Source organism: Cyphomyrmex costatus, unplaced genomic scaffold, assembly GCF_001594065.2.
Source record: "Cyphomyrmex costatus isolate MS0001 unplaced genomic scaffold, Ccosl1.0 scaffold143, whole genome shotgun sequence".
NCBI lineage: Eukaryota > Metazoa > Arthropoda > Insecta > Hymenoptera > Formicidae > Cyphomyrmex > Cyphomyrmex costatus.
The window spans coordinates 529,233-544,284 of NW_017275424.1; the positions used below are offsets into that span (position 1 = coordinate 529,233).

General features: G+C 32.6%; 2 protein-coding genes across 2 annotated transcripts; one reads left to right on the forward strand and one right to left on the reverse strand.

The window, feature by feature from the left end:
- Nucleotides 1-483: 483 nt before the first annotated feature.
- LOC108783158 (E3 ubiquitin-protein ligase RNF123) lies at nucleotides 484-9,339 on the forward strand. The gene is made up of 9 exons (XM_018551651.1): nucleotides 484-590; nucleotides 1,691-2,016; nucleotides 2,957-3,940; nucleotides 4,161-4,297; nucleotides 4,412-4,515; nucleotides 5,590-6,800; nucleotides 8,401-8,729; nucleotides 8,792-8,957; nucleotides 9,042-9,339. Exons 1-9 carry the CDS (start codon nucleotides 484-486, stop codon nucleotides 9,209-9,211), a joined length of 3,534 nt encoding a protein of 1,177 aa, XP_018407153.1. The 3' UTR covers nucleotides 9,212-9,339.
- A 2,089-nt stretch (nucleotides 9,340-11,428) lies between these two features.
- On the reverse strand, nucleotides 11,429-14,046 carry LOC108783159 (putative sodium-coupled neutral amino acid transporter 7). The gene is made up of 4 exons (XM_018551652.1): nucleotides 14,028-14,046; nucleotides 12,713-13,073; nucleotides 12,381-12,630; nucleotides 11,429-12,201 (listed from the first exon to the last, which is right to left on the reverse strand). The coding sequence occupies exons 1-4, from the start codon at nucleotides 14,044-14,046 to the stop codon at nucleotides 11,548-11,550; spliced, it is 1,284 nt and encodes a 427-aa protein (XP_018407154.1). The 3' UTR covers nucleotides 11,429-11,547.
- Between the last annotated feature and the right edge of the window lie 1,006 nt (nucleotides 14,047-15,052).

Consider the following 15,052-nt stretch of genomic DNA (forward strand, 5'->3'; position numbering starts at 1 on the left):
TTATTGATAATAATAAATATAATAATATTAATCATAATGATTCTTCTTCTTCTTCGAATATTAATGGTCCTGATCTTAAAAATGATACGATGCATGAGGCGAGACGAAACAGAAACAGAAACTATGAAGTTTGTAGAGCTACAATCAGCTACAACTTACAGCGCCACTAGAATGAGATAGCATGATTTTTTCTCTCTCGCACAATTTCGACGAATAATGGCGGACTTCACGTGTCCAGACTCTTATTAGAGGGTCACTATATATACTCACTCTATCCTGCGCTGCTCATCGACGCTCATGGCGTGACTCACGCGACCCACGAGCTCCGACGTCACATTTCACAACTGACAGGTGAGACGTAACAGTTGGGAGAAAGTGTGAGGTTAGGATGCGGAATTGCTGGTGAAAGATCGGCGATGTCGCGTCACGGTGCAGTTTTACCTGCTTAATACCTTGCTTATTGAACATAAATTCCCAGTAGCAATGATGGACGCTGACAAAGTTCTGTGTAGGATTTTCGGCACGAGTCCCCTCAACACCGAGTCTACTGCCGCCAGTAGATCTAAAGACGATCATCTCGGACAATCCAGGTAGGAGTTAAGACCCTAGAAGTAGAAGCTGAGTTCTTCTTAATAAGTCCTCTGTTTAGTTTTCCGACTCATTGAAGGGTCATAGTATACGCGATAAATTTACGTTTATTTTCATGAAGCAAAGATTATGTTTTGTATAGAAATCACACATGTGTAATATTCCTTTTATACGAAGTTCATCTTTTCTGATCAGGCCTTAAGCTTTTATATTGTTTTAACCACACCTGACTTAAGTCAGGATAGTAATGTAAACTGGGGCATATTTCTCCTTAAACAGAGACTCTCTAGCATTTAACTTGTAGTTTCATAAATGGAGCTTATTCTTCATATATAATGTAGAAAAACTGTATATATAAGATGGAATTGAACTGAATCTTTTCTCAGATAGTAAATTGACCATCTAAGACATGTAGCAACACTTGTGCAACCCAAGCTGAGTTTGCTTCTCTCAAGCTGTATCTTACTTTTTTATTTTTTTTTTTAGAATAATAAATCAATGTAATAAGCCTTTAGTTTCTAAACCATGATATTTCTTTTTGGCAAAAAGTGTTTCTATAGTACTGCCTTAAGCAAGTTAATTGCAACTGTAAAGTTTAAAGCTTAGACTAAACTAATATCACAAGCTCAGAATACATGGCTAAAAGGATGTTTATATACTTATTATTGTGTATTATAAGGATAAAGAAAGAAGTTATATTAAAGCTGCAGAAGTGCAGAAAATTCTATTATAGATAAGATCTAAAAGTCCATGTATATGTCTGCTTTAAATACCTTAGCTCTGTAATTATTTATGCTTTTTTATTTTACTTTATATTAGGCTGGGTCTACAACCTCGCTTTAAGAGGCCCTAAGCCGTAAAGCCGTAAGAAATTAACCAATCACAGAAACTTATTTTTCTCGCATTCAACTATGATTGGTTAATTTCTTACGGCTTTACGGCTTATGGCCTCTTAAAGTGAGGTTGTGGATCCAGCCTTTAATATAAATGTGTTAATATTTTATATTTTCTTACTATTTGTACTTTTAACCCTTTTAAATTTTATTAATAATGCAACATTGTCTATCAATTATTACAATTGCTAAGTTGTATTTTGTTTTAGATCATTTCAGAATTTGAATTGGGTAAACGAGTATATCAGAAAATCCCTCTTGAACTTATATATTGATATGTGGGATTCCAAGGACAATAGAGAGGGTCGTGTAGGTCCTCATCTTGTTAGATTCGACATATCTATGCAATATGGTCTCTGTATTATCTCTCCTGACAGACTAAGTGTCAATTCGCAGAGTAGCTTCAGCACAATACGAGCTAATACAGGAGTGTTCAAGGGAAAATGGATGTATGAAGTACAACTTGGATCCAAAGGAGTGATGCAAATTGGATGGGGTACTGCTCAATGTAAATTTAATCAACAATATGGCGTTGGTATGTTGAAACACCGTTGTAAAAACTGCAGCAGTACTTGCCATATTTTTATAATAATTTTCCACGAATGCTATCTTCTTATTAATACCTAGAAACTATAACACAGTTTAAAAATAAGCGATTTTGTCAAACTATTATAAAGTAGAAAGATATGTAAGGTAATTTGGCATGAGAGGGAAGATGCCACTTTATTTATATTTTTATTATAGAATATATATTAGCCATTCTGACTACGTAGAAGTATGTAGTAGACAATGGGTAAAAAATGCAATTATTTACAAATTCATGCTAATTGACATTGAAAGATATTTAACAAAATACAAAAAGGTAGATGATGAAATATGTTCTTTTTAGGCATGACATTTTTTCCAATAATACGGAATATTAAAAGTTTAATTCCTTAATTTATATGAATAAAGAAAGGTTTCTAGAATATAAATAATATTTTTTCGTTGATTAATTCATAAAAGTTATTCAACAATAAAGACTAAGTGTGGCATCTTCGCATGAATTACTTTATATATCGTCTGTATATGTACACTATCTCATTCTAACTTATACTATTTCTATAATCTTAATCAAGTTATAAAGTGAATATAAATTAAAGTAAGATAATATAAGTATATAGAGGAAAAAGAAATGTGCATCTTTATTTCTCTCGTTTTTAACGCTTATGATCATACATGTAATTGTAAGAGTCTTTACTAGTATTATAAAAACTTATTTTGTGTGTAAATTATTTTAGTTTAACATAAATTTATTATTATATATATTGAATGATGATGTTTGTAGACTCGTAAGATTTAAAATCATAGAAAGTGACAATGCCTACTCGAGTCATTGAAACAGGATGTTAATGTAAATTATAATTGTGTGAAATTATGTACCGCGTATGTAGTATGTATAAATTTATTAGTAACTAAGAGTTTGACTATTTCAGGAGACACCCCAAACTCATATGCTTATGATGGAAATCGTGTACGGAAATGGAACGTGAGTACGCACAAATATGGCGAAGCCTGGTTAACTGGAGATATTATCGGTTGCGCGCTGAATATGGATGATGGAACGATAGATTACTATAGAAACGGCAGGAGTCTGGGCAGAGCATTCGAGAATATACCAATGGGCGCCGGAATAGCATACTTTCCCACTGTTAGCCTGGCTTTCACTGAAAATCTAACAGCCAACTTTGGCTCCATACCATTTAGATATCCAATTGAGGATTATGAATCTCTGCAAGCACCGCCGATGGCACAAGTTCGCCAAGCCATGCTTCTTTTTCAATGGCTCTCGCAAGTGATTGAACTGATGGAATATTCTAAGAACGTTGACAAACAGAATATTCTATTGGATGATAAGACTATGAGTGCCCATGCATTTCTCATGTGCCTAGCGAGATCCATACTAAAACATATTGGTCCATTGCTCACCATTCCTTACGTTACTGAGATGGTTTTCGTACCATTCATACAAATGCTCTGTAATCTTAACACCGACGATTCTGCGACGAAATCCGCTTACTCAAATATTCACAGCGCGCGATCGATTGTCTGTCTGGATCTGTTATGGACATTTCTGGAGGAGCACGAAATTAAAATGTGCTTGGAAAGCACAGTGCTCCATTTATTGTCCGCTTTCCGACATGTTTCTTTGCTACTTGAATATCCAGATCAGTGCAAGAGCTTGATACTGCTAACTAAGATCTGTCAGCACACTGTCACACGGCAATATTTTCTACAATACCTGTTGTTCGATCGCGTACGTTTTGCCAATTTTGTACATGTCAAACCGCTTGACGAAGGCGGATTAATGAACGTAGTGGAAAAAGTCTGGTGGGAGACGAATCCTTTGGATTCGTCGATCGAGATAAACAAGACCAGTTACTTGTATGCCTGTGAGCGCATCAAAGCTGCCATATCTGGTGAGATTAAATCTTGTAACAACTGTTAAGACATTTAAAACTTTCACAATCATAAATTGTAATCATTTATAGAATAATTCTTAAGCTTAGAACATAATTAGAAATACTGATATTTTTTTATCTCATATTCGCAAAATGAATAGATATGATTATTCAATTTTTACATAAATGAATATTTTATCTTATAAATAATAACATTATACTTTGTATTTTTTTATAGAGGTAGAAGCATTACAAGTGAAGTTACTAGTCATTTTGTTAAATAATACTGATGGAACAGCCAAAAGGCCAACATCAAGGGCTATTTTTTTGAAAAAATTCAAACGTTTTGTTCAGGAAAATCTAATATCCAATCGTGTAAGTACACTACATATGTAGTAGTAAATATGGAGACTCTTATATGCGCGATTCGTCCGCGTAATTATCATGCATTCAGCCAGCAAACCTGCAGGCATTTTACCAATTCTGCAGACACCCCTGCCGATCACATTATGTTGCTTTCACCGACTTCTGGTTGCATTGAGAATTTTATGGGATACTGAAATTGGGACAAACTCTGTTTATATACCTTGCAGGTAACAAGACTTAACCAGGAATTATCAGACACACATACATTTGCGAAAAAATCGGCTCTTTCTACTTTAGTAATAAACGTAGAAACTTTCAATCAGCTTAATGCTTTTCTCTCATAAAGTTTATATACGTATATCTATATATATACACAATAATAAATAATAACACTAAAATGCTTGAACACTTGCAATGTTAGTTTGATGCATCATATTTATTTTTTAATTACGTATTTTATCCATTGGTATGTACCTGATTGTGAAAAATGTAGTTTCCTTTTTTATTTCTCTTTTCCAAATATACAGGGTAAGGCATCTAAAACAAACTGCCTAAATAACTTGCTTGTTTTAACAATAGAAAAAAAAAGTTGACAAACAAAAGTTGCTTGATTTCGAGGGACACATAATGTAATGTCAATAACTTTTTGTAGGTGGAAGTGTAGAAGAGCCTTGAAGAGAAGAAAGTGAGGTAAGCAAAGATCAAATCTGTTTCTTTTAATGGAATGATGTTTTTTACTTACATTCTGATAGAGTGTTTTAAGATGAATACACAGATCTAAAATTAAAAGTCATTTAAAGTTACACAAGCTATAATAAATTGTTTCAAAGCACTCTTCGAATAATTTTCTATCTTCTCTGCTTGTTGGTAAAATATATAAATAAGTAAATTAGTAAAATATTTCAAAAGCGTCTAGAAACAATTTATTTTTTATTGCAACTGACTTTGTGTAACTTGAATGACCTTCAATTATATGCATTCATCTCAAAACGCTTTATTAGAATGTAAATAAAAAAACATAATTTTCTTTAAAAAAAAAACAGATTTGACCTTTACTTATCCTCTACGCCTCCACAAAAAAGTTATTGACATCATATTATGTACCTCTCGAAATCAAGCAACTTTTGTTTGGCACTTTTCTTTCTATCATTAAAACAAGCGAATTATTTAAGTGATCTATTTTAGATACCTCACTCTGTATAAGCATCTACTTCGTACATTATTATTGTTATAATTCGCAAATATTATTGAGCGATGTTTAATTTACATAATAGCATTTCCTTATAAATTGGAATGGGCAGGGCGTTCTACGATGCATCGATCGATTACTCTGGAATCGACAGACTTGGTGGAGTAATAACTCACCTAAACAAGACATTTAGGAACGAATTGGTACGCCTCCTAGGTTCAGATCATGAGATAATCACTGCGATGGACCAACAGCAGCAACAGCATACTACAGCAGCGACGAATGAAGCATCAAATAATGCTTATACCGTTACCGATACGGCCATAAGACAACTAGTCGACTTGCCTGTAACTATACCCGCAGCCATTTATCCTCGCTTGATTAATATCAATCCGCCAACAGCATCAACGAGCCAAGGTAATTCTATGATACTGGAGAGATTTGGATTTTTCTCTTATAGAGAAAATAGGCCTAGAGAAGATAGGACGCCAATACGTCATGGTCCTGCAGATCCAGCGATCTCGTTGATAGAATTATTAGACGATATTATCTTATTCTATCATGTAGCAGCGAAAAAGCAATTAGCCAAGGTGGCTGGTCTACGCGACAGTATGTCTGCCTATGTTAACGCGATCGCCAATACGAAAGCAAGACTCGAACACATCAAGCGGGAGACAAGTCCGGGGAAGAGTCCAAACGCGAAGGCAATACAAAAAGAACTGCTCCGTACAACGGACATATTTAATAAAAAATTGTCGGAGCAAGCAAGACACATGGCGTGGATCAGGGCCGTCGTATACTCGGAAGAAAAACAAGCGCAGTTGGCCTGGCTGCTAAAAGTGGTTACATTGACTTTGCAAACGGCCAGTCAACAGGGCAACATGTTCAGCTTCGTGCCTGATTTCTATCTGGAGACGTTATCTGATCTGAGTATAAGCTTGCGCGCCCACATGCATCCCACTGTGCCAATCGAGAATATCCCAGATTATCGAACGATATTATGTAACACTGCCGAATTTCTGTGCGATCATTTTCTCGATCAGCGTATAGTACATGCCAATTCCAAGGATGTGCTAATACTTGCACTTGCTGGTTTCGTGTCAAATTCGTTGATGCTGGAGGCATTGGAAAACGTGCCGCGCAAGAGCAGGATAAAACTTGTCACGAGTTTATTGAAACCGTACGAGAATAGAGCGTGGGCGCAATCCAATTGGGTCCTGCTTAGATTTTGGCAGGGTAACGGTTTTGCCTTTCGATACGAGAAAAGTCCGCATCTCTCGAAAATTGGCATGAAGCAACAGGAATCTGTCTATCAGCTCATAAGTATGTTATTCTCTTTTTTCATTTTTTAATAATTAAACCTTGAGCATTCAAATTTCATTATTAAACCATTGAGTATACGAATTTTTTAAATATTTGGACCACATTAGTAGTTGTCATTTTTTTCAATATACAAAAAGAATTGACGATAAGATTAACTGAATATCATAAGGCAACCTTTTCTGATAGATTCCTTAATTTTTATTCTAACCATCCATTGTGTCATAAAAGAGACTTAATCTATGGAATTGTAGATAAAATATTTCGTTTGTGCCATCCAATATTCCAGCAAAACAATCTAATTGATGCCATTAACATATTTTTAAATAATGGGTACCCGTTATCTTTCATTTTTCTAACGATCCAGAATAGAATCAAATTTCATATTAATAATATTTCTAACAACAATAAGATTAATATGAAAAAATTTTTCACTATTCCTTATGTCAATACAATTTCTGAAAATTTTTAACTTGTCAATATGTTTAACTGCAAACTGGCTTTCACCATTCCTAACACACTAAAAAATTTCATAAAGAGAGATAAGGATAAGTTGGAACAAGCATACAGTCAGAATGGTGTTCACAAAATATCATATGATGATTGTGACGTGAGTTATGTTGGCCAAATGAAAAGACAGTTAAAAACGAGAGTGCATGATCATATTTCAGATACAAATAAAATCTTTAAGTCTCCTTCGGTCATTTCTAACTACTGCATTGAGATGAATCATAACTTTAAATTGGATAAAGTAGAAATATTAGACATAAAACCTTCATACAATAAAAGATTGATATCTGAAATGGTGTACATAAAGAAACAAAAACATGGTATAAACAAACAAAACGACACAGATTCACTGCCAGATATGTATTGTAACATGATACATTCTCTTTCCCCTTCCTAATATTTATCCTTTTTCCTTTCTTTCCTATATTCTCCGTGACTAGTATGTGTTTTCCTTTCTGACATTGCGTTATCTAGCATAGTTAAGATTAGTCGTTTGTATACTTCTGCAAACTCGCTTCAATTTTAATATTTCTATGTAACAATGGACTATTTGTATCTTTATTATACTGGTTATTACTTTTATTTTTATTTCTTTAACGGATTATCAACAGATATAAATGACAAAGTACATTATTATATGTTTTTATATATATCTATTGTTAATTTTTATTAATTTTTTTTGCTCACGAATATTTGTAGAATACCAAATTTTACACACACAATCCGACTTTTTAATTAACTGACTCAAAGCACGAAGAACACGAACAAAATAATTTTTGAAGGATAATGAATTCTGTATTGTTCACCTCATAGATGATAACGATTTTAATTACGTCTCTACTGCAACATTGAGTGACCCGATCGGAGTCGAAACGTTTGTAGATATATTTATTATTATTATTTGAATTAAAGTTTTTTGTTTGTTACATCGTTGGCTCTTTGCCCTTTTTTATTTGTTTTGTTAAATCATTGAAGTAACAAATTTAAATTATATGCAAATTGTTACACAACGTGTGACATATATCTTTGGATTTTTATAAAATTTAAACTTTATTTCGATCCAATATTTTCAGGATTCGCTATATTGTTTCAGAACCATGTCCATCGGTAATATATCAAGCGCACGTAAGGGACGTGTTGTTGGATAGTCCGCAGGCTTCTACACAATTTTTGAACTCGCTATTGAATCAATTGAATTGGGCATTTTCCGAGTTTATTGGCATGGTGCAGGAAATTCACAACGTATCGTCCAGGCCGGAGCGTGTGTTTATCGAATCTAGACAATTGAAGATTTGTGCCACTTGTTTTGATCTTGCTATCTCGTTGCTTCGAGTGTTAGAGATGATTTCCACGGTAGCTTTGGATGTTTTCAGCGATCCCAAGCAGTCTTCCAGCGAAATCTTGTTGGCCAGATTGTGTCAAGTAAGTGAGAATAGAATTCGCAATTGCGATTCTTCGAGTTGTAAATCATGTTGTGATTTCAGTTACTCTGCCAAGTATTGAATAGAATGAGCTCGCAAACTAACTGTTTTCAACATGTGATGCTATTGGAAATACCGGATTTAGAATCTGTAGATCACTTTCCTATATTGGCTGCCGTTATTGGTATTCTGTTGGCTCTTCTTGAAAAAGACATGAAAGATTTTGGAGGTAAATTACAATTTTTGTTGCGGATAAATTATGAAGAAAACTACATATTTTTACGAAATAAATCTTAATGTCTTTTGTTATTAGCAAAATCGACACTCGAAATACCCAGAATTACACGAAGTTTATTAACAGAACCAAGCTTCCAGATCAGTTCTCTGCATTTTGTTCTAAGTGACACAAAATTGAAAAATACAAAGACAAAAAATATAAAGCCGTTCTCGTTGTTGAACTGTAAGTATTTTGTGAGTTACTGATATCTCGTGAGAAAATTGTGATTAATTTTTAATATTTTTAGAACAATTTTTGTAACGTTATCAAAAATGTTAGGAAAATCATGATCATAGTTACGTGGGACAACCTGAATATACAAACACGAATACACCACGCACACACATACACAGAGAATAAAAGTAACTCGTTATTTGTAACGAAATTACAGTTGCTTTTGTTTTGTGAATTATACGACTTCCCCATATCTCTTTCGGTGATTTGAATACATATAATACAATGTTCGCGTTAAACGTTAACTGTAGTTCAGAAAGCGTCTACCCGTTCGAGAAAGATATCCTGTAACCACGAATTCTTTAAGTTGTACATCCAATCGAAGCCATTACTGCAAACGAGTTGCACACCTTTCTGTAATATACATCAGTTTTTAATTGTTGAAGTCGTATTAATAATTTGTAGATACCTTTACACATCTGACTTATCTTGATGATATCTTAATTCGACTTAATCCATCCTTGCCTCGGAATGAAAAATAGCTTATAATCACGGACTATAATGCTCGTATTCATAGTAAAGCTTTATATAATATCTAAGACTTTCTCAATCTAAATTGATCTTCAGATGTTCTACGAATTATTTTATTAACTACTAAACATCTAAAAATAAATTTAAGAAAGCCTATACATCTAAGGTCTGACTATGAATATGAGTATAAATGTTGCATAATTTATTTCGCTTTTACTTGTTATATTTAAGGTCTTTTTGATGTTCAGATATTCATTTTATTTTTTGACTGTGACAACTTGTTTACAAATGTTAATTCTTTCAACTTAGATGTTGGCCTGAAATCATTAGCTCGTGTTTATATAATTATAAAATATTTGGAACACAATACACATAAAACGAATAGGTATAATTGAAATTTGACGATATGTACTGCGTTCCAGATATTTCTTAATTATTCTTAATTATTCTTAATATTAATCAATGTAACTATTGAAGAACTTGACTGTTGAAGAAACCTCTGTGAGGTTAAAACGTTTAATATTTGGACCATGGATTACTAGATTTGTTGATTAATAAATGACTAATTTAATTACATCAGTACCTCGTTGTTGGTTTTATTATTTTAATTTGCTTTGTATATTACGATCTATATATTTGACTGTTACAATCTTTTTCGTTAACATTTTTTTGTATCATTAAAGAGAATAAAGATTATGCTATTTCAAAATTTGCTACTATCACAGTCTAAAAATTGAAAATCTATAGTTTATGTTACGTGTATTATAGTTTTTTAGCACTGGCAGTGAAGTTTAGAACAAAGCCATTCTATATGTTTAAGTTAAAGAAAACGTTTTTTAAATATAATTATAAAATTGTATAATTACGATATTTAAAATTAAATATATATAATATATATATATATATATATATATAAAGTAAAGCAGATGATATCATATCTCGACACTTGTCATACACTTTTACCCGATACCAAATTGATAAGTGATGATGACAACGCTTGTACAATTTGTTACGCGTTTCCAATTACCGTTGTATTTAAGCCGTGCAATCATCAAACGTGTCGCACTTGTATAGATCGTCATTTACTCAATACTAGAGAATGTTTCTTTTGTAAAACGATTATAGACAAGGTTGAAGATCTAAGCGGAAACACTTTGCATGATTTTACTAGTGAATTTTCAATTTCGAAAACAACTTCTTGATCCAATGATAAAATCGTTTCGCAACTTGGATACATTATATTAACGATTTGAATTCATGCAATGTGTATATGTGTATGTATGTATGTGTGATGCGCGCGCGCGTCGAGCATCAAATCTCAACAAAGTCATCGCATGTAATTTTAATATAGGTATAACAAAAAAATTCTATAAGAGGAAGATGGGAAAGAAAAAGAGAGAATTGGGATAAATTAAAAGTAACAAGAAGTTGTATAAAATATCACAAAGAGTTCTTTTTTTATTCACAGGTATAATAAATTATATACTATTGAGCACATCTTGATGAAAAAAGACGTCAAAAATAGAAAAGAAATATATTCACACAATTATATGAGCAAATCAGTTAATTTGTAAAACTTACTGATAAAAATTGTATATATATCAGTCTTTTTTCGCGACGCCTTAACTATATATCTTTCTATTGTAACACAATTTAACTTAAAAGTAAAGCATATATCTGGATTGTAAATTAGCTTTCTCAATTTCATTTAAATTGAATTACATATGAGATCTATAGAAAACGTAGTACGTCGTTAATGAATTGTTACCGATGTTAATAAAAAAAATCTCTAAGTTTCTCAGATTGCATAATGTGTATTTTGAGTGTACTGTTGTTATCAAACACACAAGCTTTCTCTGAACTGTCTGAAACCAGTGACTAGTGGCGGTTCAGCCGGCGTCCTCTGTAGATCTTGAAGGGCCTCCATAAATACAACACCGCATACAAAAGCCCCGAATGAGATCAGGAAGATTGCAAAGACGACCAGCATGCGAGTTTTATTTAAGTACAATTCTGGATCTTTGAGGAATACATTTTGCAGGAGACAGATACCTGGCACTATGAAAATAAACATCGCGGACAACGATCCTAGTAAGTTGATGACCGGTGAGATGTCCGGCACCAGAACGGCGATAACCAGCGACAGAATGAACCAAATCAATGTGATGATTACACGGATGCCAATTCGATCAAAACTCACATTAAAGACACTGAGAAGCGCGTCTCTGCCACAATATAATACGATGGGATAGGTTGTAAAATTTTTTATCGCGATTGCAATTATCGCCACGGTTACAATGGCACTCTTATCGGTGTAGCCTTGCAGAATATCGCTTGGGACTTTACCATTACCGAACGTGGCGTAGCCGAAATAACCGACGACGCTGTACGTGCCATAACTGATCAGCATGCTGACGACGGCACATATAGTGAACTTGCACAAATTACGGTCCTTCATACAGGCATAAGTCGGTATCGCTGTCATGTGATTCTGTAAAATATGTATACCTGTATATATGTATTGATTTAAGCAATATAATTTATGTTGAAGTAATAAAGATTACATTAAAATTATATATATATATATACTATATATAACATATAATTATTACACTATTAATTTAATAATTGTATTTAATCAAATAATACATAGATTAAAAATGCATGTACTTGATAAGCGAAGCAAACAATGGGTATTATCTGTAGAATTTCATATCCATTATCTGGCCAGATTTTTATAGGTGATATAGGATTATTTTGCTCGTCGAAGCTTTTGTAAATAATTAACCATACGACATAAATGATGGTTATGCAACCAACAGAACTTGCGTAACTTAAAACATCCAGTCTTTTAAAAAAACATAGCGGCAATATAAATGTACTGCAAGATAAAACTGTCACAAATGGCCTGGATAAATACCTGGGAAAGATAAAAAACTTGGATCAAATTTCTAAAATAAAAACATAATTTGATGAGTTGTATTTCTTTGTTTTATAATTACCACGTATGACAATAGTCCAGACCATAATATGTGGCAAACACTCTATCAAATTGATCACCAACAATTATCAGAAACGTTAAACAACAACCGAAGCTGTAAATAGCTATGCAGATTCCACAGAAAGCAAGTGACTTGGATCCACATAATCCAGCGAATGTATCTTGCATTGTATCGGTATCTGTACTGTTGCTACAACTGGCCAGTATCACCAGAGAAGCTGTGATCAATATTAGCAAGACAAGTTGAGCCACGACAGAAGTTCCTACCCCTCCAGCTTTATCGAAGGCCTGTGGGAAATTCAACAATCCAGCTCCTAGTGTAGTATTCACGATCAAAAAGATTGTTCCCAAGATACCAGCACCTAACGTAACGTACAACAGATGTCCAACAAATTTTTTTATTATATATACTCTCATTCAGTACGTTTAAATCTATAATCTTGATATATCTTGAGTATAAATCAAATAAATTTTCAAAACACTTTCTAACTTTAAATTAAATAATTTAGAGTTCCTATAATTCACATTTTAATTAATTAAAAGTAGAAAGAAAATATTGAGTCCTTAGATCAATATTATTTAATATTATATAATATTGATCATCCAAACCCAGCAAACACCAAGTTACATGTAACGTACATATTAATAATTGTAATTTCCCACTCAACAATATAACTGTAACATATAACACATATTATATTACAGTTATATTGTTGAGTGGGAAATTACAACTAACGTGTACGTTACATGTAACTTGATGTTTGCTGGAAAGGCTGTTTGTGTAATATTGTATATTATATCAATCAAAAGTTCTTTGAAATACATTGCGCAACTTATGAAATATTGATCTATTAATTTTATTATTACACACAGTAAAGAGTGCCAAATTCTTCAAGTGTATTGCGAATTATTACCTTTTGTAAATTTTCATTATAATAATATTATAGCAATACTTTTTTGAGGTAATATAGTACACTTATGAACTTTGGATCTGTGTAAAAGATTTTTCAGTAGCAAGATACTACAGTGTAATAGATGCTAACTAGATGATATGACGTCTTTCATGCAAATATCAATTTTCTTAATTTCAATTATAATAACTTATTAGGACTATGACATACAAAAAGCTATTAAGGCAATAAGACGTAAGTAGTAAAGAAATCAACACACTGGATTGGCTACTGTTGAAGTTATAACTTTACAGATTGTAGTAGCAGCACGTATTTTTCAAGAACAGAATCCAAATAGACATTAATATCCGGACGGATATTCAAAACTGTGTGTGTTATTTGAGTGGCCGTAAGTAAGTGACTCACCCAGTATATTGTCACTCATCAGTGGAAAAATTAATATTGAAAACAGATATAAAAATACTTATCTTAAAAATACTTATACACATGCGTAGAGTAAAGTGGAGTAATTTGTATAACAGAAATTTTCAAATTATATTAAAGATTGAGGTTGTGCATATACTGTGTGTGTACTTAATTAAACATACAAAACATACATACTGCACCAGTAGTATATGTTTTGCATATTAATTTGATACACTATGCAACACACGCACACGCGCACACACAATCTCAATCTTTTATATAATTTAAAAATTTCTGTTATAATGTATTAAAAAATAATTATCCCGCTTTACTCTATACTCGTCTTGTCATCATTTATTTGCGATACGCTGCGATCGAGAGTGCAAGAAACGAGCAAGAATGGTTTAATATGAGATATAAAAACGGTGAACAATTTTTATAAGGGAAATTTCACTAACTCTTACAATTCATTTGTCAAATTTTTAAGAATACTTTTTTCTCTTCATATCCATTTCTTCATTCACTGCCAGTAAACACCAGCTAACAATGATATTACAATGTTTAATGTATAATTTCTCTTTTAACGATATGAATATGTATAATATATACATATAACACGTAAGAAATAGTTATTGTTAAATGAAAATCAGATGTTTCCTTAAAATAGTCTACGAGCACCAACGAGATACTACAATATTAAAGACATTTGAACCTATAAGCTTTTCGTGACTATCAATGGGATACCGCGGAGACCCGAAGACAATTAAAGAACGATGACCATTATTAACAATTAATAAAAATGTGCAATTATTAATATAAAATTTCAATAATACGTTATTAAATTCGTGATTTTTTATTATATAAATATTGTATAAATAAATAATATAATCGCATATTTTTAAACTAATAATATCTTATATATATTGCCAAAAAATTACAATTGTTTTCTGCAGTTATCATTTCACGGACCCAATTTAGTCTTTTAGGAATAGAGAAACGGATTCTAAAGTTCTACTTTAGGCGAG